This window comes from Ceratotherium simum, chromosome 7 (assembly GCF_057802395.1).
Source record: "Ceratotherium simum simum isolate JZ-2026a chromosome 7, ASM5780239v1, whole genome shotgun sequence".
Taxonomy (NCBI): domain Eukaryota; kingdom Metazoa; phylum Chordata; class Mammalia; order Perissodactyla; family Rhinocerotidae; genus Ceratotherium; species Ceratotherium simum.
Genome location: NC_141906.1, coordinates 30,854,399 through 30,879,140, shown reverse-complemented (window position 1 = coordinate 30,879,140; position 24,742 = coordinate 30,854,399). Strand labels below are relative to the sequence as shown.

The 24,742-nt window shown below is 41.3% G+C and overlaps 1 protein-coding gene across 2 annotated transcripts in view; it reads right to left on the bottom strand.

The window, feature by feature from the left end:
• Positions 1-260: 260 nt before the first annotated feature.
• The window catches only part of PPME1 (protein phosphatase methylesterase 1), a 74,605-nt gene continuing 50,123 nt past the window's right edge, over positions 261-24,742 (bottom strand). Inside the window, exons 9-14 of one of the 2 annotated variants that reach the window (XM_004433987.3) lie at positions 22,637-22,760; positions 7,957-8,086; positions 7,009-7,053; positions 3,511-3,575; positions 2,820-2,887; positions 261-1,481 (exon numbers count right to left, since the gene is read on the bottom strand). In XM_004433987.3, coding sequence (XP_004434044.1) covers positions 1,463-1,481; positions 2,820-2,887; positions 3,511-3,575; positions 7,009-7,053; positions 7,957-8,086; positions 22,637-22,760 — 451 coding nt within the window. In that variant the 3' untranslated portion in view covers positions 261-1,462. Of the gene's footprint in view, positions 1,482-2,819; positions 2,888-3,510; positions 3,576-7,008; positions 7,054-7,816; positions 7,867-7,956; positions 8,087-22,636; positions 22,761-24,742 lie in introns of those variants that run through there. The other variant, XR_015552691.1, reaches the window with a different exon arrangement.

Sequence of the window (24,742 nt, the reverse complement as noted above, 5' to 3'; positions counted from 1 at the left end):
ACATAGACTGTCTTGTTCTGGACCCAAGTTGACACCACAAATAATTGGAAGAGATGAGACTGGAATCCAGGTCTCCCTGGCTGTGGTGGCTCTGTCCAGTCCACTGGGCATTCTGGATCTGAGGAGCAAGTAGAGCATAAGATGCTGATGGTCTGCAGGAAAGGGTTTCTGGAGCTCTACAGTGAGTAAATACAATGAACTGTCCCCTGTCCCCAGATCAGCAGAAATAAGGACAACTTTGTAGAGAAAGACCAGATCGATAAAGGTTGGGAGATATTTATTTTCTTTAAACAAGGTCATAAATAACAAAGAAATAAAGTAGGTCCCAGACTCCGGACCGTGCAGCAGGACAGGGATAGGAAGTTGTTGGGTGGAAAGGTAGAGGGGGCTACGCATCACCTAAGACAGTCACAGAAAAGATGGGCTGCAGGAGACTGCTCCACCCTGCCCTTGGAAATGGCGTGCCTGGGCAGCAGGGGGAGGCCGCAGGGCTGTGATGAGGCAGCTGAAAGAGGGCAAAGAGTGAGGATGCTGAGCTGTACTGTTTCTATGAAGAGTGACATGGAAACTACAAATGGTGAAGAAAAGCTGTGGGTCTAGAAGAGGCAAGCGGGCACTCTGCACACCTCCAGGGACCAATTATGAAAATGGTTAAATTTGATTCTTAAAAACAACTCCACAGGCTTTAGCCTATGGCTTTGTGCATGGGCTGTATTTAACCTGGGTTGCTCTGTGGCAGGTGAGGGCTCAAGAGGCCCCTGGAGCAGCCTGGCCTCAGCCCAGGGCAGGTGCCCAGACATGTGGGAGTGGGACAGTGGGCTCTCCCCACATGGGAGGCCATGTGCTTGGACTGGCTAGACCTGATTCTCAGGCTGGTTTCTTGTGATGCTATCCACCACCCCTCCCTGTACCTAAGGATGGGATCCTGGCCTCTCTGGGTCTTCCAAGCCTGGAAGAATAAGACTGGAATAAAAAGGTACCTGACTGGTGTTTTATTTGAAAGTGAAAAATAAGGACCACCATATGCATGGTCCATCCTGTGAGGTAGGGCAGGACCATGCCAAGAATAATCTCAAGGAATGGAGGTCCCTGAGCCTGGGGAGACATGGGGACCCAGCTGCATTGCCTAATGCCAGGAACAGGGGCCCAGGGTGGCAGGTCTGATGGAGGCTTCACCATAGGCAAGGGAGGGAGAACAGGCAGGGGCTACCCCTGAACAGGGAAGGAGTAAGAGCTGAGGAGCCTTGGATGGGGGAGGCCAATGTTGGTCCAAGGCCCTGGACAACAATGCTTTTGGCAGGATACACGAAAGGGTTTGCACATCTGGGGATGCCCGTCTGTAGGGAGCCGGTGTCACACGGTCGGGCAGGATGGTGAGGAGGAGACAGCGGCATCACAGTGGCCTCTGGTGCGATGTATTTACAACAGAGCTCAATGTCGAGGAGGGATGGATAGCAGGTCACTAACAGCCAGGAAACACACTGCGAAGAATGGAAGGAAAAGGGAAAACAAATGTGACCATCCCTAGCTTTCCCTCCGCTTACCCTGTTTCCTCCAGGAAGCCCTCCCTAATGACTAGCAAAGCCCTTGCAGATCTGTCCCACCTCCCCATAGCCCCACCCAGGGCTAGACACAGGGTCTGCTCTCAGTGTACTGCTGAGGTGACCAGGACTCCAAATGATCCAGGGGCCCCAAATTTGCTTATTAAGAGAAATTAGGTCTTCATTGTTGATTCCTGGGATCCCTCAATGGTCAGTTGCTTGAGCGGTGGTTTGGCCTAAGGGAGTCAGTTGTGTGGCTCCCTGTACCAGGCTCCTGTCATTTCCAGTGCCTGCCCTGCCTGGACACCCTCACCTCCCAGGCCCTGCATTGGAGTTCTCTAACGCAGAAGCCATTTCTTTTTCTTCAACATTACTTCTTCAAATTTCCTAAGGGTAAGGAACAAGTTCCCCTGGTCTCTCACCAAAATCAGATAAGAGACTTTCCAAGTGGCAGGCGTGACTTTTCATCAAGGCTGTAGGCTCTCGGAAGATCAGGGGCCTTCTGCAGCACAGATTAGGAGCTCCCTGAGGTGGGGCCAGGACCGTGTGGTTTGGGTCACTAGCCTCTCTTCCTTCTCCTCAACAAAGAGCCCAGTTGTGTCTCCCTAATCAGATGAATAGCTCCCTAGGATGAGAGGCGTTCTTTTTCCTCTAGACCACTGGGTCTCAACTGGGAGTAATTTTGCCTCCCTTGAGACATTTGGTAAAATCTAGAGAATTTTTGCTTGTCACAACTGTGTGTGTGTGTGTGGCTACTGGCTTCTAGTGCATAGAGGCCAGGGATGTTAAACATCCTACAGTGTACAGGACAATCCCCCACTACAAAGGATTACCCGCTCCAAATGTCAATAGTGCTAAGCTTGAAAACCCTGCTCTGGATCTCTACACAGCCTCCATGGCCTGCCCAGCGTTCCCCAGCAGCAGGGCAGGAGAAGGCTTATAGGACTTCTCTAAGAGCCTGGAAAAGGACTGATTCCCATCCCAGCCTCCTCAGAGAAAGGGCAACTCAAGAAGAAGTGCACATCGCAGTGGAGGGTGAGGTACTAGGCCCAATTTACTCTCAGCTCAGCAACAACCCACTAGACCAGAGCACAGAGAATCAAGCAAACAAGGCTTTACAGAAACACACGTGCTGGGCTCCATGTTGAGAAGGAACAAGAAAGGCATGGTGACCCAAACCAGGCAGGGGTAAGGCAGAGATATTTACAACCCTGGAAATATCTTTTTGTTGGAGTTGGCCAGCACTGCTGGGTTCCTTAAACCTTTGTACTTCCTTACCACTGGAATCCACCGATGGGCTCTGCAAACCTGTGCCGGATCAGGAAAGTGGCAACAGCTTCAGCTACCTGGAAAAGGGAGAGATATTCCAGGCCATACGAAGGTTAGCAATGAGACTCAGCCTGGGAGGTCCTGTGGGCTTCTGTTGGAAGGTTAGGTTCTATAGTGGACTCATGGGTCCTGGAGAGCTTGAAATCAAATGGACCTGGGTCCTGGCAGGGCTAGGAGACTCCTCCCCACCATTCTTGCTAGCAATGTTTCCAGAGAAGTCAAGAGGAACGATATGAAGGCTTATTTATCCCCTTAGAGTTACAAAGTACCCTTTTCCTACAAGAGGAGTGCATATGAATTCTTAATTATGACTGTGGTTTAGGGAGCAGTTTCTATCTCAATTATCCCTTCTTCTATCTGGCTTTTGGGGGTAACAGAGAAGTAGAGCTTAAGATCTTAACCACAGGGCCCTGGGACGAAACAGCAGGGTGCCAGTAGCTCCTCAGCCCAAACACAGAAAGCTGAGACCATAGGTAGCTGCCAAGGAAACGTTTGGGGAGCTGGTGGAGTTGCATCTGTGTAGGCCCCACAGCAGCTGCTGCAGGCAACACAGGCTGACTCACAGGCTTGTTCTATCTTCTGTGAGATCCAAGGTTACTCTCATAGTTGTTCTTTTATAGTCATCAAGCACCAGACTCACCTTGTCTGGGGCATCCTCATGGACTGCGTGGCCACACTGGGGTAGGACCTGCATCTGGAACTTCCCTAGGGAGGAAACAAACCTAGGTGACCTCAGGGACTAAAACTGCCCTCTCCTTACCACCTCACAGGACATTCCAGGAGCCCTGGAGCTCCTGCCTATCCCCCCCAGTACTCTGGACCCAATTACCAAGCCTTTGGGGAGGACGGTAATATTTGTAATTGTAACCTTGGGCAAATCATTTTCCCTTCACTTTTTCCTTCTGCAACTATTTAGTGTGCATTTACTCTGGGCCAGACACACAGGAAGAAACAGTTCCTGTTTTCACGGGATTTTATAGTCTAGTGGGGGACCAAAACAGAAAACCCAATAATTTAATGCAGCATGTAGTTCCTATGATAAAACTGAGCACACAGAACTGGAAGAACATAGGGAAGGGGGCTTCGTAATCAAATAGGGGTCCAGGAAGGCTTCCCACACAGAAAAAACAGCCTACACAAAGGAAAGGAGGAGGAAATGGTATTTGTTACTGGGAACGAAAACTTTGGTGTGGTGCTCGTGAGAATTAACAATGAGGCTGGAGAGGTAGGCAGGGACCATACCATTAAGGGCTTTGTAAGCTATGCTAAGGATTTTTAAATTATTATTACAAAAATAAGTACCATGTGGAACACTGTAAGCTCACAAGTAATGTCATAGCTGTTAAGAATGAACAGAGACAACTGATAAAGCAAGATCCCTAAGCAGACTAAAGGACAGGGGACCCAGAGCTCCCATAGGTAGAGAGAACAGACTCTCAGAGGCTCAGGGTCTCCATTTACAAAAGAAGGGAGTAAGCTCTGGAAGTCTTTCTGGTCATCACATCCGTGGTTCTCACCCCAGTTACACAGTGCTTTAAAATTTTTTCAAAATAATCTTCTATCCATTTTTTAAGTTGATTCTCAAATCTATCCTATAAAATTAAGCAGGACAAATATTGAAATTCTTTTCTGAGATGATGCAATTTAGGCCATGATTAGTGAAGTGATTTGCCCAAGGCCACTTAATTAGTAGAGGAACTAAGACCATACCTTTCAGTAAGACCCAGCTATGCCCCTCCTCCTGCAGTGAGCTGCCCCTGGGTGCTCCAGCCTAGGCCCCTCTCGCTTGTATCTCCTAAGGTACTACTGTTAATGCATTTGGATACAAACACAGAGCAGCTTGTGCCCCTCTTGTTTTGTAAGTTTGTATTTTATATGCCCCTGGTGCATGCCTCCCCAGGAGTGTGTCATTTCAGTAAGGACAGGGGCTAGTATCATCACTGGCTCTATAACCTTACTAGGGCCCAACACAGAGCTAGACATTGTATAAGTGCTTAGTAAGTCTTGGATGAGTGAATGGTTGAGCGAATGACCTGATAAAACTTTCAACTCCAACCACCTTGGGCTTGATGACTAGGGATGCATTAGATCAGGCTCTGATGACTAGGGATGCATTTTTCGTTCCTCTTTGGAAGAGTGGGTATAAGGAATCAAGGAGAACACACACATACTAACAACACTCTGCCCAGTACACATAAAGTAACATGATCATGGGTAATCTTCACAATTATTATGAGGTGGGCATATTTCCAAACCCTCCCCTCTCATCTTACAGATGAGGAACCTTAGGTTCAGAGAGCCTAAATTATTCACCCAAGTCGCACCACGAATGAGTGGTGGATTTCTAGGATTCTATAACTAATTCAGCTGGTTCAAACACAGTGCTGGGAAGGCTGTGGTTTAGAATCTAGGCCGACTTAGCCACTTCCCTTTGTTTTATGGGATGTCCCTCATCTCAGCCACTTACTCTCTATACTCATGAGATGCTTTGAAAGAGAAGATGGTCTTGGCATAATCCTTGCTGGGGAAACAGGAGGATATCTAATGAGGAATTGTGGGTGCCTTCTGGACATAATGAAGCCATCATTTGTCAACTCTTACTTCACCCAAATTTTCTTACTTAAACCTCACACAACTGTATTAAGATATATCATTATATCCATTTTATAGGTGAAGAAACTAGGAAGTCAGCAATTCACTCGGGCCACAAAACCAGTAACAGTGATTCAAACCCAGGACTGTCTGATTCCAAGGCTGGTGATCAACACTGGTTCCAAATGCTATTCCAGTCCAGCCAGGTCAACTGCTTTCAGATAGTATCAGGGCCATGTGTGATTATTCTGTCTGCCCAGCATCAAGCATAGGTCTTGCACAGAAGGAGTGCTTAGGAAAGGTGTGCTTGAATTGAATTTAAGGAAAGGTGTCTAAGCTCAGAATTACCAACATCAGTGCCATAAAAATCACACAGTCCCAGCCCACGGTCCTGCTCCAGGCCTCAGGACACTATGTAGGTGGAGAAAGGGAAGAGTACGAGGGTCTGAGGCCCGAGTTGGATAAATCATTCCGGAGCCTTTGAACAACTACTGTGAGGGAATATAGCCCCTTTCTCCATGGAGAGCTACAAGAACAGTCTGAGGGCCCCATGAAACACCCAAGAAGAGAGGTCCACCAGGTTTGATACATGGGCCAGGTCTGGAGCTCAGGAGAGAGGTATGAGTCAGACGTTTAGCTCTGGGAGTTATCAGGGTATAAATTGCAGCCATGAGCTTGCCCAGGGAGAGTACGTAGAAAAGAAGGAAGGTCAAGAGCACAATCTGCTTAAGCCTAAAACCTTGGCCTTCGAGTTGGCACCTCTTTTTCCCATAACCCCAAAGTTGCCAATGCCTATTGACTTCACCTTCACCAAGCCTTTCATCCATACTAAAGCAAGAGCCTCCACGAAATTGGTCCCACTGCTTCCACTGTCATCTGGCCAATACATTTGGACCTGAGCACAAAAGATCACTTTCCTACTCATTACACCTCATGATCCCTGCGAGACTACCATCAATTTTCTCATTTTATGGATTGAGAAAACTAAAGCTAAGGCAGATCAAGTAACTTGCCCAGGGTCAAAAAATTAGTAGAAAAAAAGCAGTACTCAAACCCAGTTCTCCCAACCTCAGAGACCTTGCCTTTACCACCTCACCATGCTGTCTTCTAAACAGAGTTTATACCTTTTTGTATCTGGATTATCCTGGACCTTTCCCTTTCCTAAGAATTCTAACAATAATAAAAATACTGATCAGTGTTCAGAATATCTTCTTTCACAATATTATATACCTGCAGAGTACTTTATAGTTTATAATGCTCTTTTCAAAGACATTGCCTCATTGTAATCCTTACAACTCTGAGACGTAGGTGGTAGTATAATTCTCATTTTTAGATGGGGGGCATACTGAAGCTCAGAAAAAGGAAATACTTGCCTATAATCATATCGTGGGTCAGGAGCAAAGGTGGATGTCAAATCTGGGTCTAACTCTAAAGCACATGCTCTCTCCTTGTACCTCACCATCTCAGAACGTTAATTTCCACATGACTCTGGCCCTTTCTCTGCCCTCAGAGAAGGACCTAGGGACATAATTTCTTGATGACTTACCTTGCATTTGGCCAATAGTCAGATCTTTATCCAATCTATCAACACCTAGAACAAAATAAGAGAATCCATAAATAGCTTACTAGAAAAGGCCAGGTGAAATTGGTTTTGCTGTTCAAATATGAAGTAAAAATTATTACAAAGTTGTAAACATGATGACATTCTCAATTCATGTTAATGCCAATCCTAATTTCCTGAGGGTATATTCTCACCACAAGAAGCTCAGGCTGAGGTTCCCCTGTAATCATTTTGCTTGCTTAAACCAGTTTCTGAAAACAGGGTTTTACTTTTTAAATTTCCATTATACTCAAAATATCCTTACACCACTCTAGGAGAAGGACTTGGGCTTGACTAGGTACAGAGGCCAGGCCAAAATCAGGCCATCCCAGGTGGATCCTTTGTGTTTAGTTAGCTTTAGCTTTAGGGATTTGGCACGGGAAGGAGAAAGGGCACAAATGAGTGAGGATGGTACTTTACTTTGGAAGTCACTACCCACTTGGTGAGTAGTTTTAAACAAGTTCACATTCAGAATGACAATATTCCTGTACTGCTATGGACTGAACTGTGTTCCCCTCAAATTCATATGTTGAAGCCCCAATCTACAATGTGACGATATTTGGAGATATGGGAGTAATTAAGGTTAAATGAGGAAATAATTAAGGTTAAGTGGGGTCCTAAGGATATGGCCCTCATGTGACAGGATTAGTGTCCTTATAAGAATAAACACCAGAGAGACTGTCCTCGCTCTCTCTCTGCCTGTAAGGACACAGCGAGAAGGAGGTTGTCTGCAAGCCAGTAAGAAAGCTCTCACCAGAACTCGACCATGCTGGTACCCTGATCTCAGACATCCAGCCTCCAGAACTGTGAGAAAATAAATTTGTTGTTTAAGCCACCCAGTCTATAATATTTTGTTATGGCAGCCCAAGCTAATACATACATATATACACTTACCAGCCAAGAGCAGCAATTTAGGAATAGGACAACTAAGAAAGAGATTGGATAAGCCTCGGAACCAGCCATCCCAATATTTTTCTGTTTTTGCCAGTTCAATTCTCCAGGTGTACGGATGGTCCTTCTTGGTCTGAAGGAATAAGAGCAAGTTCTGAGTCTCTGAGGGCAACCCCTGGAGGAACAGGATAAAAACTAGGTCCCTGGGAAAAGGAAAGGGAAGGAAACTAGCACTTATTAAAGGCCTACTATATCCCAGATATTTTAATATACATGTAAGCCTTATAACAGCCATGTGGTATAGGTTATTTTGTAAATTCCATGTTTAGATAATCAGAGGTTTACTGTTTTCACTTCTTCTTTTTTTCCTATTTATTTTTTTAATGAGGTAATATTGGTTTATAACATTATATGAATTTCAGGTGTACATCATTATATTTCTATTTCTGTGTAGACTATTACTTTTTACTTCTATTAGTTTCAATGAACTTAGGAAACCTTCTTAAGATCACAAAGCTAGTAAATGGTAGAGCCAAGACTGAGCTTCTCTTAGACCCATTTGGCAAAAAGAACACACCATCAAAAGAATAATTACAAAAAATACATTGCAGTATGAAAAAAATGCTTACGATATAATATTAAGTGAAAGAAGTAAAGTATAACATCTTATCTGAGTTCGGATTACTACTGGAAAAATGCTGTGTACTTTGGGAAAGAACTTGAAGGGAAAACTGAAAATACATTGATATGTTGATAGAGCACTTTTTCGTTATTTTGATTCATGATAATGATATAATTTTCCCCCAACAGTAATTTAAAAAAGGAAATCTGACATAAACATGGCAAAATGTCAATATCTGTTAAATCTTGATATAAAGTAGATGGACACAGAGTATGCACTCGTCAAATACAAGCTGAACAAATAAATGATTCTCTATACTTTTCTGCATCATTGAAAATTTGAAATATTATAACTGAAATAAATAAATGGGATAACACATCAACAACATGAAAACCTAGAAGTGAACATGAACAGCAACATAGTGTGTTAAAGATCACTGGATGGTTAGGATGTCCATACTACCCAAAGTGATCTGCAGATTCAACACAATCCCTATCAAAATCCCAATGGCATTTTTTTGCAAAAATAGAAAAAGTCATCCTAAAATTCATATAGGATCTCAAAGGACCACAAACAGCCAAAACAATTTTGAAAAAGAGGAACAAAATTGGAGGACTCATGCTCTCTGATTTCAAAACATATTACAAAGCTACAATAATCAAAACAACATAGTACTGGTATAAAGACAAACAAGCAGACCAACAGAATAAACTAGAGAGCACAGAAATAAACTCTCACATATATGGCCAAATGATCTTTGACAAAAGTGCCAAGACCATTCAATGGGGAAAGAACAGTCTTTTCAACAAATGGTGTTGGGAAAACTGGATATCCAGATGCAAAAGAATGAAGTTGGACCATATACAAAAATTAAGTCAAATGGATTAAAGACCTAAATATAAGACCTAAAACTATAAAACTTCTAGAAGAAAACATAGGGGAAAGTTTCATGAAGCTTTTCATGACATTGGACTTAGCAAGGATTTCTTGGTTATGACACCAAAAGCAGAGGCAACAAAAGCAAAAATAGACAAATGGACCACATCAAACTTAAAAACTTTCATGCATCAAAAACCACATCAACAGAGTGAAAAAGCCTCTTACGGAATGGGAGAAAATATTTGCAAATCGCATATATGATAAGGGGTTAATATCCAGAAGTTATCAAGAACTCCTACAAATCAACAACAAAAAAATCAAATAACATGATTTAAAAAATGGGCAAAGGACTTGAACAGACATTTATCCAAAGAAGATATACAAATGTCCAATAAGTACATGAAAAGATGCTCAACATCACTAACCATTAGGGAAATGCAAATCAAACCCACAATGAGATATCACTTTGCACCCATTAGAATGGCTACTCTCAAAAAAAGACAAGTGTTGGCAAGGATGTGGAGAAATTGAACCCTCATGCACTGTTGGTGGAATTATAAAACGGTACCACTACTTTGGGAAACAGTATGGCAGTTACTCAAAAAATGAAAAATAGGACTACCATATGATCCAGCCAAAAGAAGTGAACGCACGGTCTTGAATTGATATTTGCACACTCATGTTCATAGCAGCACTATTCATAACAGTCAAGAGGTGTAAGCAATCCAAATGTCTAGCAACAGATAAATGGATAAACAAAATATGTTACATACATATTATTCAGCCTTAGAGAAAGAAATCCTGTCACACACTACAACACGGATGAACCTTGAGAACATTATATTAAGTGAAATAAGCCAGTCACAAAAAGACAAATACTGTATGATTCCATTTATATAAGGTATCTAAAGTATTGAAATTTACAGAAACAGAAAGTAGAATGGTGATTTATCAGGGGGTGGGGAAAATAAATAAATAAAATTTAAAAAACAAAAAAACAACTCATTCCATTCTCTTCTTTTTTTATTATTATTTATTTATTTATTTATTTTTTGTGAGGAAGATCAGCCCTGAGCTAACATCCGTGCTAATCTTCCTCTTTTTGCTGCAGAAGACCGGCTCTGAGCTAACATCTATTGCCAATCCTCCTCCTTTTTTTCCCCAAAGCCCCAGTAGATAGTTGTATGTCATAGTTGCACATCCTTCTAGTTGCTGTATGTGGGATGCGGCCTCAGCATGGCCGGAGAAGCGGTGCGTCGGTGCGCGCCCCAGGATCCGAACCTGGGCCACTACTAGCGGAGTGCGCGCACTTAACCGCTAAGCCACGGGGCCAGCCCTCCATTCTCTTCTGTTAATATTTTCCAGGCATAGGACACTTTAAAGTGAACACAAATTGTCATTTCAACTTGGAATCTCGGCCTGTCCTATTACGTGCAATAATTCCCATTTATGAGCCATTTCTAAGAGATCTGCTCCACAGAGACAGCATAATCTCACAAGCCCCTCCCAAGTGCACACAAGACTTCACAGGAAAATGACAAATTTAAGGTAAGGGAACCTCCAAGAATAGTAATATTATTATTATTATTTTTTTTTTTTTGCGAGGAAGATCAGCCGTGAGCTAACATCCATGCCAATCCTCCTCTTTTTGCTGCGGAAGACTGGCCCTGGGCTAACATCTGTGCCTATCTTCCTCCACTTTATATGGGACGCCGCCACAGCATGGCCTGACAAGCGGTGCCTCGGTGCACGCCCGGGATCCAATCCCAGGCCACCAGCAGTGGAGTGCACGCACTTAACCACTATGCCATGGGGCCAGCCCAGAAATATTATTAAAAAAATTTTTTTACTGGAGTTCATCTCAAGGCCTAAGAATTGTAAAAACAAAGAAAAAATTCTGGATAGAATTAGAGTTATTCCTGCATTTAGGGTAACGACGAGAAGTCCTTTCTCTACAGAGTTGGATTGTAAAGTTAGTTTAGTTTGCATGCCTTCCTCCAACAAATGGTAATAAAACAGATTGATGTGATGAGACCTAGTTGTTGGTTAGGAGAAGCAGAAAGCCAGTTACCAATCTTCCAGGAATGCTCACCTGGGCAGGATGCAATTCTCCACACAAGGGCATCTACCACAGGCCTTGCATTATTTGCCAATGCCTCACTTGAAAAATATTTAAAAACATAGGCTTTGTGTCAGCCAGACCTGAATGAATGCAAATCCCAGCTCCATCATTAACCAATAACTGTGGGTCTCTTGGGAAAGTTACTTAACTTCTTTGAGCCTGTTTTCTTAGCTGTAAAATGAGCAACACAAGATCTCAAAGGATTGTTCTAAGGATGAACTAAAGATGCTCATGTATGTAAAGCAACAGGAACATGGTCCGGCACATAACAAGTAATCAAAAAAAATTTTTAAGAATAGGAGATTTCAATAATCTTGAAAAAGAAGAATAAAATTGGAAGACTTACACTTCCTGATTTCAAAACTTACTACAAAGCTACAATAATGAATTCCTGATTTCAAAACTTACTACAAAGCTACAATAATGAAAACAGTGTGGTACTTGCATAAGGACAGACATATAGATCAATGGAACAGAACTGAGAGTCCAGAAATGAACTCGGACATTTATGGTCAACTGATTTTCAACAAGGGAGGCAAGACAATTAAATGGGAAAGAGAAGTCTTTTCAACAAATGGTGCTGGGACAACTGGATATCCACATGCAAAAGAATGAAGTTATACCCCCTATCTCATACCATACACAAAAACTAACTCAAAATGGATCACAGATCTAAATGTAAGACCTAAAACTAGAAAATTCTTATAAGAAAACATAGGCATAAATCTTTGTGACCTTGGGCTAGGAAAAGCCTTCTTAGTATGACACCAAAAGCACAAGCAACAAAACAAAAACTAGATAAATTGAACTTCATCAAAATCAAACTTTTACACTTCCAGGAACACCATCAAGAATGTGAAAAGAGGAGGAAGTCAAAATGGCAGCGTAGGCAGACTCTGAACTCACCTCCTCCCGCCGACACAGCCAATTTACAACTACTCGTGGAAAAATTACCCCTGAGACAGAACTGAAAACTGGATAAGAGGAACTCCTGCAACAACGGACAATCCTAATTGAGGTTGAAGAGGCAGAAACTCCCTTCTGGAGAGGAAAAACGCCGCCTTCACAAGCCGCCAGCTTCACGGCCGCCCGGGAGCAGCGCACAGGTCCGCAGCCCTCCCTGGAGGAGCGGGTCCCTGAGCCGGGGAGCGCCCCCGCTGTGGGCATTTGGTGGACCCAGCACAATCGAGACGAGTGGCATAATATCTGACTTTGCCTGACTAAAACATTGGGGAGTACCCCCAGAAAAGCTGGTTCACAAAGAAATTAAAACTGGCTCTTAAAGGGCCTACGCGCAAACTCACCCGTTTCAGAAAGCAACCTAAAATCACCAGAAAGAAAGATGCACAGTGCAGTGGTGAAAAGAGACTCACCTAATAGGCCCTATGTGCATCTCGGTGAGGGGTGAGACCTCTCCAGGGACTGGGACAGTGGCGGCGGCCATTGTTGTGGCCTGGTGTGGGTGTGCTGACACAGACGCCACTGGAGTTCTCCCTGAGGCCTGCTAGCCCAGGGTCTGCCCCACCCGCTAGAGCACGGATTTAATCCAGCTCAGCCAGGGCAGGCAGCCCACCCTAGAGACCGGCCCCACCCAACAACAAGCCCTCAGGCAAATTGTGGGCCTGCATAGATTGGTGACTGGATTCTCTGCTGCCTGGCAACTGAGCCGACTTCAGTGGGGCAAGACATGCACAAGGAGCGGGTGGAGAGTGTGGGGCAGTGGTGGAGCGTGTGGGGCTCCCACCGTGGAGAGACTGGGTCCGCTTCGGGAGGTTGGGGCATGCACACGGGGCAGGACTGTGTTGACTGTGTGTGTGGACCTGTGGGTGGCAGGGCTGGTCAGCTGCAGAAGACTTGTGCTTCTCAAAGACCCACACAGGGGGTTTGCCCCACCTTCCAAAGCCTGAAACAACTGGGTGCTCCTGTACCTGAGGCCAGCCCCACCCAGCTGCAATCCTCAGAGAGCTGACAAGAGACCTAAAGGCTGGAGGCTTATAGCAATTGTAAGGCCCTAAGCCTAACAACCTGCCACACTGGGGGCCTACTCACTTAAAAGAAATACTGCAACACAAATGTGGTATTAGAACTTGCAGCCAACTGTGCTGGGGCTCCCCACGCCTGACAAAGAGACTGAAGGGCTCACAACAACTACAAGCAGTTGAGCATTACAAGAGCTGACCAGGAGCATAACTCGGCCTCCCTGGGCACCTACAGGGAGAGCAAACAGGCCACAACAGAAGGACACACGTAGCCCACATAGGGGTCACCCCTGGAACATTGAGAACTGAGGAAAGCACACTGCAGGCCTCCTAAGCCATCACTTACATAAGGTCACCTATCCAACCAAGGGCAGGAGACGTAGCTGACCTACCTAATACGTAGACACAAGCACAGGGAAAGAGGCAAAATGAGGAGGCAAAGGAATACATTCCAAGTAAGGGAACAGGACAAAACCCCAGAAAAAGAACTAAGTGAAAAGAAATGAGCAACCTACCTGACAGAGAGTTCAAACAAAGAGTGTGAAGGATGCTCACTGATCTGGGGAGAAGAATAGATGAACTCAGTGAGAATGTCAACAAAGAAATGGAAGATATAAAAAAGAATCAATCAGAAATGAAGAATACAATACCGGAAATGAAAAACTGACTAGAGGGACTCAAAAGCAGAGTAGAGGATACAGAAGAACGGATCTGCGAGCTGGATGAAAGACTAGAAGAATTTACCCAAACTGAACAGGTAAAAGAGAAAAGAATTAAAAAGAGTGAGGACAGTCTAAGGGACCTCTGGGACAACATCAAGCGCACTAACATCCGTGTTATAGGTGTCCCAGAAGGAGAAGAGCGAGACAAAGGGGCAGAGAATCTATTTCAAGAAATAATAGATGAAAACTTCCCTAACCTAAGGAAGGAAACAGACATCCAGGTACAGGAAGCACAGAGAGCCCCAAATAAGATAAACCCAAAGAGGCCCACACCAAGACACATCATAATCAAAATGTCCAGAATTAAAGAGAAAGAGAGAATCCTAAAAGCCGCAAGAGAAAGTCAAGTTACATACAAAGGAAACCCATAAGGCTATCAGCTGACTTCTCAGCAGAAACCTTACAGGCTAGAAGAGAGTGGCACGATATATTTAAAGTGCTAAAAGGAAAAAACTTACAGCCAAGAATACTCTACCCAGCAAGGTTATCTTTCAAAATGGAAGGAGAGATCAAAAATTTCCCAGACAAGCAAAAATTAAGGGAGTTTGTCACCAAGAAACCAGTGCTACAAGAAATGTTAAAGGGACTGATTTAAGGGAAAAAGAGAAGACCACAAATAGGAAAAATTATCTATTTCCATGGTAAGAACGTAATGGATACAAATGCACAAGAAAGAGGTTAGATATGATATCAAAAACATAAAAGGAGGGAGGAGGGGAGTTAAAGAGTAGAGCTTTCAGAGAGAGGTCAAACTAAAGAGACCATAAATTCTGTATAGAAGAAGAAAGGAACAGAGAAGGACTACTAAAACACTGAGAAAAAAAAAAAGTTAAAAAATGGCAGTAAGTACATACTTATCAATAGCTACTTTAAACGTCAATGGACTAAATGCTCCATTTAAAAGGCATAGGGTGGCTGAATGGATAGAAAAACAAGACCCATATATATGCTGCATACAACAGACACACTTCAGACCTAAAGACACAAACTGAAAGTGAAGGGATGGAAAAAGATACTCCACGCAAATGGCAATGAAAAGAAAGCTGGGGTAGCAGTACTCAGACAAAATAGACTTTAAAACAAAAACTGTAAAAAGAGACAAAGAATGGCATTACATAATGATCAAGGGAACAATCCAACAAGAGGATATAACACTTGTAAATATCTACGCACCCAATGTAGGTGCACCTAAATATATAAAGCAATTATTAACAGACATACAAACAGAAATAGACAGTAACACAATAATAGTAGGGGACTTTAACACTCCACTTACACCAACGGACAGATCATCCAAACAGAAGATTAATAAGGAAACATTGGCCTTAAATGACACACTAGAACAGATGGACCTAGTAGATATATATAGAGCATTCCATCCAAAAACCGAAGAATACACGTTCTTTTCAAATGCACATAGAACATTCTCCAGGACTGATCACATATTAGGCCACAAAACAAATCTACATAAATTTAAGAAGATTGAAATAATACCAAATATCTTTTCTGACCACAACGGTATGAAACTAGAAATCAACTATAGGAAGAAAATCAGAAAGCCACAAATACGTGGAGATTAAACAAAATGCTACTGAACAATGACTGGGTCAATGAAGAAATCAAAGAAGAATCAAAAAATACCTGGACACAAATGAAAATGAAAATACGACATACCAGAATTTATAGGATACAGCAAAAGCGGTTCTAAGAGGGAAGTTTATAGCAATACAGGCCTATCTCAATAAACAAGAAAAATCTCAAATAAACAATCAGACAATGCACCTAAAGGAACTGGAAAAAGAAGAGCAAACAAAGCCCAACATCAGTAGAAGAAGGGAAATCATAAAAATCAGAGCAGAAATAAATGAAATAGACACCAAAAAAACAATAGAAAAAATTAATAAAAACAAGAGCTGGTTCTTTGAAAAGATAAAGAACATTGACAAACCGTTAGCTAGACTCACCAAGAAAAAAAGAGAGAAGGCACAAATAAGTAAAATCAAAAATGAAAGAGGAGAAATTACAACAGACACCTCAGAAACACAAAAGATTATAAGAGAATACTATGAAAAGCTATATGCCAACCAATTCGACAATCTGGAAGAAATGGATAAATTCTTAGACTCATACAACCTTCCAAAACTGGATCAAGAAGAAGTAGAGAATTTGAATAGACCAATCACCAGTAAGGAGATTGAAACAGTAATCAAAAACCTCCCCCAAAATAAAAGTCCAGGACCAGACGGCTTCCCTGGTGAATTCTACCAAACATTCAAAGAAGACTTAATACCTATCCTTCTCAAACTCTTCCAAAAAATTGAGGAGGGGGGGAAGCTCCCTAACTCATTCTATGAAGCCAACATTACCCTGATACCAAAACCAGACAAGGACAACACAAAAAAAGAAAACTACAGGCCAATATCACTGATGAACATCGATGCAAAAATCCTCAACAAAATACTAGCAAATCACATACAACAATACGTTAAAAAGATTATACACCATGATCAAGTGGGATTTATTCCAGGGATGCAGGGATGGTTCAACATTCGCAAATCAATCAACGTGATACACCACATTAATAAAATGAAGAATAAAAATCACATGATCATCTCAATAGATGCAGAGAAAGCATTTGACAAGATACAGCATCCATTTATGATAAAAACTCTGAATAAAATGGGTATAGAAGGAAAGTACCTCAACATAATAAAGACCATATATGAGAAACCCACAGCTAATATCATCCTCAATGGTGAAAAACTGAAAGCTATCCCTCTAAGAACAGGAACCAGACAAGCATGCCCACTCTCACCACTCCTATTTAACATAGTACTGGAAGTCCCAGCCAGAGCAATCAGGCAAGAGAAAGAAATAAAAGGGATCCAAATTGGAAAGGAAGAAGTGAAACTCTCTCTATTTGCAGATGACATAATTTTATATATAGAAAACCCTAAAGAATCCACCAGAAAACTTTCAGAAGTAATAAATGAATACGGTAAAGTTGCAGGATACAAAATCAGCATACAAAAATCAGTTGCATTTGTATACACTAACAATGAAGCAGCAGAAAGAGAAATTAAGAATACCATCCCATTTACAATTGCAACAAAAAGAATAAAATGCCTAGGAATAAACTTAACCAAAGAGGTGAAAGATCTGTACACCGAAAACTATAAAACATTGCTGAAATAAACTGAAGAAGACACAAAGAAATGGAAAGATATTCCGTGCTCTTGGATTGGAAGAATTAACATAGTTAAGATGTCCATACTTCCTAAAGCAATCTATAGATTCAATGCAATCCCTATCAAAGTTCCAACAACATTTTTCACAGAAATAGAACAAAGAATCCTAAAATTTATATGGAACAACAAAAGACCCCGAATAGCTAAAGGAATGCTGAGAAAAAAGAACAAAGCTGGAGGTATCACACTCCCTGATTTCAAAATATACTACAAAGCTATAGTAACCAAAACAGCATGGTACTGGCACAAAAATAGACACACAGATCAATGGAATAGAATCGAAAGCCCAGAAATAAACCACACATCTATGGACAGCTAATCTTTGACAAAGGAGCCAAGAACATACAATGGAGAAAAGAAAGTCTCTTCAACAAATGGTGTTGGGAAAACTGGATAGCCACATGCAAAAAAATGAAAGTACACCCTTACCTTACACCATACACAAAAATTAACTCCAAACGGATTAAAGACTTGAATGTAATACCTGAAATTATGAAACTTCTAGAAGAAAACATAGGCAGTACGCTCTTCGACATCGGTCTTAGCAACATATTTTCAAGCACCACGTCTGACCGGGCAAGAGAAACAATAGAAAAAATAAACAAATGGGACTACATCAAACTAAAAAGCTTCTGCACAGCAAAGGAAACCATCAACAAAACGAAAAGACAACCTAACAACTGGGAGAAGATATTTGCAAACCATACATCTGATAAGGGCTTAATCTCCAAAATATATAAAGAACTCATGCATCTCAACAACAAAAAAACTACCAACCCAATTAAAAAATGGGCAAAAGACCTGAACAGACATTTCTCCAAAGAAGATATACAGATGGCCAACAGACACATGAAAAGATGTTCAAAATCATTAACTATAAGGGAAATGCAAATCAAAACTACAATGAGATATCACCTCACGCCCGGCAGAATGGCTATAATTAACAAGACAGGAAACAACATATGTTGGAGAGGATGTGGAGAGAAGGGAACTCTTCTACACTGCTGGTGGGAGTGCAAACTGGTGCAGCCACTATGGAAAACAGTATGGAGATTCCTCAAAAAATCAAGGATAGAACTACCATATGATCCAGCTATTCCACTGCTGGGTATTTAACCAAAGAACTTGAAAACACCATTGCATAAAGATACATGCACCCCTGTGTTCACTGCAGCGTTATTCACAATAGCCAAGACTTGGAAGCAACCTAAGTGCCCATCAAGGGACGAATGGATAAAGAAGATGTGGTATATCTACACAATGGAATACTACTCAGCCATAAGAAACAATGAAATCCAGCCATTTGTGACAACATGGATGGACATTGAGGGTATTATGCAAAGTGAAATAAGTCAGAGGGAGAAGGTCAAATACCATATGATTTCCTTCATTAAGTAGTAGATAATAACAACAATAAACAAACACATAGAGACAGAGATTGGATTGGTGGTTACCAGAGGGGAAGGGGGGAAGGAGGAGGGCAAAAGGGATAATTCGGCACATGTGTGTGGTGATGGGTTGTAATTAGTATTTGGGTGCTGAACATGATGTAATCTATGCAGAAATAGAAGTATAATGATGTACACCTGAAATTTATACAATATTATAAACCAATGTTACTGCAATAAATAAAAAATTTAAAAAAAAAAAATTAAACAATCCCGGTTGCAACCTGATATATTGAGTTCCTAAATATACCTGTTTTCTCTGGAAAAGAAAAAAAAGAAAAAAAAAGAATGTGAAAAGACAACCCACAGAATGGGAGAAAATATGTGCAAATCAGGTACTTATATCTAGAAAATATAAAGAACCTTGCAACTCAATAATCAAAAGACAACTCTGTTTAAAAATGGGTAAAGGATCTGAATAGACATTTCTCCAGGGAAGATATACAAATGGCCAATAAGCATGTGAAAAGATGCTCAACACCAATAGTCATTAGGAAAATGTAAATCAAAACCACAATGAGAAACTACTTTATACCCACTAGGATGGCTATAATCAAAAAGAGAGACAATAACAAGTGCTGGCAAGGATGTAGAAAAACTAGAACCCTCATACACTGCTGGTGGGAATGTAAAATGGTACAGGCACTTTGGAAAACAGTATGGCTGTTCCTCAAATGATTAAACACAGAGTTACCATCTAGCACTTCCACTCATAGGTGTATACCTAAGAGAAATAAAGGCCTACATCCACACAAAAATTTGTATACAAATGTTCATACCAACATTATTTATAATAGACAAAAAGTGGAAACAATCCAAATGTCCATTAACAATGAATGGATAAAAAATGTTGTCTATCCATTCAGTGGAATATTATTCAGCCACAAACAGGAATGAAGTACTGATACATGTCACAACATGGATAAACCTTGAAAATATTATGCTAAGGTGAAAGAAGCCACTCACAAAAGACCACATATTATATAATTTCATTTATATTAAATGTGCAGATTAGGCAAATCTATAGAGACAGAAAGTAGATTAGTGGGTTGCTTATGGCTGGGAAGGTTGGGGATAAATGAGAAGCGACTGCAAATGAGTTTGACATTTCTTTTAAAAGTGATGAAAATGTTCTAAAATTAGATTGTTGTGAGATTTGTACAACTCTGTGGCTATATCAAAAACCACTGAATTGTATACTTTGGGTGAGTTCTCTCTCAATAAAGCAGTTAAAAAAACAGAGAGAGAGAGATTTGGGGCCGGCCCGGTGGTGTAGCAGTTAAGTGTGTGCGCTCTGCTTTGGTGGGCGGGGGTTCACAGGTTCGCATCCCGGGCGCGGACCCATGCACTGCTTGTCAAGCCATGCTGTGGCAGCGGCCCATATAAAGTAGAGGAAGATGGGCATGGATGTTAGCCCAGGGCCAACCTTCCTCAGCAAAAAGAGGAGGATTGGTATGAAATGTTAGCTCAGGGCTAATCTTCCTCACAAAAAAAAAAAAAAAAAGGAGAGAGAGAGAGATTTATGCATAAAGGAATATCTCCTGGACAACTTAAGTTTATTCCTTTAAGGACCAAAGCTTAAATGTTTTCCCTTTCTTTTCTGTATTTTAACCATTTTGTATTAGATTCTCTCCCCACCAACCCCCCCCCCCAAATAAAATGTATATCTTGTCTTCTTTTACAGAGCAGAATGGATGCAACTGACCTCTTATGTACGTCTCGGGGTCATTTCAAACACCACACCTTATATTGTGCTATAACAGCGATGTCCCTAAGGGCTAACGGGCCCTAAATGGCTCCTGGCTACCACGCTTCAGAAGTTGTGACTGTTTTGTTCTTGTTAAGTTTAATTTGCATTACTAACATTTTCTCTGTTTTATTTATTTATCTATCTTTATTGAGATATAATTGACATACAACATTGTGTAGGTTTAAGGTATATCATGTGTCGATTTTATACATTTATATATTGCAATATGATTACCACCATAGCATTAGCTAACACCTCCATCACATCACGTAATTACCATTTCTTTTTTGTGGTGGGAACAATTAAGACCTAGTCTCTTAGCAACTTTGAAGTTTATAATACAGTATTGTTGCTTATAATTACTATGCTGTGCGTTAGATCTCCAGGACTTATTTATCTACTAGTTGCAAGAAGTATGACTGTTGTTTGGAGCTTCTTTGTGTCCTTCTTCAAGTGTAGACTGTTTAGCTATACTCCTTATTGCTTGATGTGCTCAGTTTGCCCTCCTAATAGAACTGCTAGAGTTTATAAAACTCCATATAATTAGGCTTATGAAAAATTGCAAAGAAAAAATGAGTTTGAATTAAAAAAATCAGAGGGTCTGGGTGTGCTTTAGTGCTAACATTTATGTGTGACCTTAGGCAAGTATCTGTACCTGAGCTGTAAAACCGTGATAATATCTACAATGCAGAGCTAAAATGAGGACTAGAGATGATAAATGTGAAGCACGCAGTATAGTTCCTAGCACATAACAGGTAAAAAGTAATTGACAGTTTTTATCAGAGTCTCAAATCTACTAAATACTACTTGATTACCTTGGGCAAGTCTCTTCATCTCTTCGTCTCAGTTTCTACATTGTTAACATGGGAGAAAAGATCTCCCCTCACCTCACTGAGTGTTAGGAGGGCAAACTGATCATGCATGATTTATATTTTTGTAAACTCCCAAGAGGTACAAAGTATTATTCATTGATCTTAAGGATGACAGGAAGATCCTCATTAAATTAAAAATACTGTTTAAAAAAACCTACCCTCCTCCTTGCTAACAGTAGCATCTCCAAATGCAAAGGAATATGTGGTGGACACCAAGTCCATTACCTGCCACCACTAAGACGTTTATAATATATCCTAGAAAGTCTGCTGCTCATGCTCACTAATCATTTCCAAGAAAAAAACACCCCTTCCCACTACTATTCGCAAATCAATTGCTCAGCAACTACACACAGAACACTCACTATGCACACAACCCTGAGCTAAATGCTGAGGGATATTCACTCAGAACATCACTTCCTGCCCTCAAAAAAAACACAGGTTATTTCTGTTGGGAGATAATTCTTATGCAATTAGAGGACACTGAATCTGCATTCTAGGGCTGACTACCAGGAGACCATTGTATTTTTGAATGTGGCTTATGAAAATCACTTCTATGACTTAGCCATAACTTCAAAAAAGAAAATGCTAAGTTGTGTCATATAGACTCCCAGTGCTGTACTGGAGAGGGAGTGATATAAACTCAGGTCAGAAAGCTTTCCCAAGGAGATATACCTTGAAAGATGGGTATGATTTGGATGGGCTTAGTATAGACTGGTAGGAAATGGGATTTTCTCATGAGATAAACCATACCAACAGAAGTACAGAGGTGAGAAAAAGCCTGAAGAGGGAGCAGTCTGTTTGAGGGTAGGGTATACACTGTAAGTTTAATGATCCAGTTTGAGTTTGACATTGATAACTCTTAGAGCTATCAACAAGTGCCTTATATCTTATAGTTAACCTAAGGATCTATTATGATAATGTCTTTGCCTCCTAAAATATCTAATGGTGGACAAAAATAACAATGTCACCTCCCCATCCTCACCCCACACACTCTGAACCATTCCCTACCCCATCCTTCCAAGAATGCAGGCTTTCACCCACCTCCATGTCGTCTTCCTTTTTCCTCTTGTTTATTGACTCACTTCCTTCTTCATCTTCTTCTTCTTCCTCTATGATTCCTTCCACTATAGATTTTGAGCCTTCTGGACTTGTAATTCCTTCACACCTAGGTTTAAAAAAAAAAGTGCTATCACATACCTCTCTTCTATACACAAATCATCTCAGAGATACTGATACATACGGCCTTTTATAATCAAATGTTAGTTAAAACTTAACAACGCTCCTGGGAGAAGGGGGATGTGAAAAATGTGCATTTTTAAAATGTGTAAAAGTAGATCAAGGCTGTGGAAGGTCAGGGCCAATGTATGACTATACTCCAAGGGCTGGTTTCCAGTACTTGCACCAATAGTGACCCACAAAAGGGAGTAACCATTTCCTGAGGCACGGTGACAAGAGTTTTATTGGCATTATCTTACAGAATGCTCCTAACAATCTTATGAAGTAGGCCTGAAGAGTTAAAAAAAATTGCCCAGGATCACCTAGCTTATGAGGGGATGAAGCGGGGAGGCAAATCCAGGCCCAATTAACTCTAAAGCATAGTGCTTTTCTACTGTACCCTGCTTACAGTAGAACAAGGCTCAGACAGAAAGGTAAAAGGTCCCCACTTTTTAATTAGCCGACAGAAACTGGCAATTACAATAATCATGGCCAGCTGAACCTTGGAGATTAGAACATCTGATCCAACCAATTGTTGTTGTTTTTCCTCTAAAAAAAATCTCTTTATTGTGTAATTAGGTATAAAAATTATTATTATATGAACAGCTGGTACCATAATTCCTTTTAGAATTCATTGGAAAAAATACACTGACAAGTGTTAAAGGTAAAAATCCCAAGGGCCTAGGTAGCAGCTAGTGCCAAGGTCTGCTCTGCACAACAGAGAAGAATTTGTAATTTTGCCCTTGAAAGGGAGAGAAAAGGAAGAATAGGAAAGAGAACAAGCAAGATAAAAAGAGACTTGGACAAACTGAAGGCTCAGTGAAACTTTGGTGGTAGATTTTAAAAACAACAACTCCAGCCGGCCCAGGGGCATAGTGGTTATGTTTGCGTGCTCCACTTCGGCGGCCCAGGGTTCACAGGTTTGGATCCTGGGTGCAGACCTACACATGGCTCATAGAGCCATGCTGTGGAGTCGTCCCACATACAAAATAGAGGAAGACTGGCATGGATGTTAGCCCAGGGACAATCTTCCTCAAGCAAAAAGAGGACAGAACTTGAAAACACCAATGCGTAAAGATACATGCACCCCTGTGTTCATTGCAGCGTTATTCACAATAGCCAAGACTTGGAAGCAACCTAAGTGCCCATCAAGGGACGAATGGATAAAGAAGATGTGGTATATCTACACAATGGAATACTACTCAGCCATAAGAAACAATGAAATCCAGCCATTTGTGACAACATGGATGGACATTGAGGGTATTATGCAAAGTGAAATAAGTCAGAGGGAGAAGGTCAAATACCATATGATTTCCTTTATTAAGTAGTAGATAATAACAACAATAAACAAACACATAGAGACAGAGATTGGATTGGTGGTTACCAGAGGGGAAGGGGGGAAGGAGGAGGGCAAAAGGGATAATTCGGCACATGTGTGTGGTGATGGGTTGTAATTAGTATTTGGGTGGTGAACATGATGTAATCTATGCAGAAATAGAAGTATAATGATGTACACCTGAAATTTATACAATGTTATAAACCAATGTTACTGCAATAAACAAAAAATTTTTTAAAAAAAGAGGAAGATTAGCAACAGACGTTAGCTCAGGGCCAATCTTCTTCACCAAAAAAAAAAAAAAAGAGAGAGAAACAACTTCTCCTTCTCTGTCTCCTCTACCAAACCTTCAGTGAAGTATATGTCACAGGTATTTTGTTAAGTGGGGGCTTTCTATGGAACTTGAGGTACAACAGGTTTCACAAATAGGTCAAAGTAGCATAACAAATAAAAAAACATTTGCTCTGGATTTTCACAGCTATGATTGGGAGGTTCAAGAGAATTTCACCTAGATCAAGAAGGGAAGGAAGGTTCCAGCTGATATCTATGTGACAATGAACACACACACACACTTTTTTTTTTTTTTTTTTGGTGAG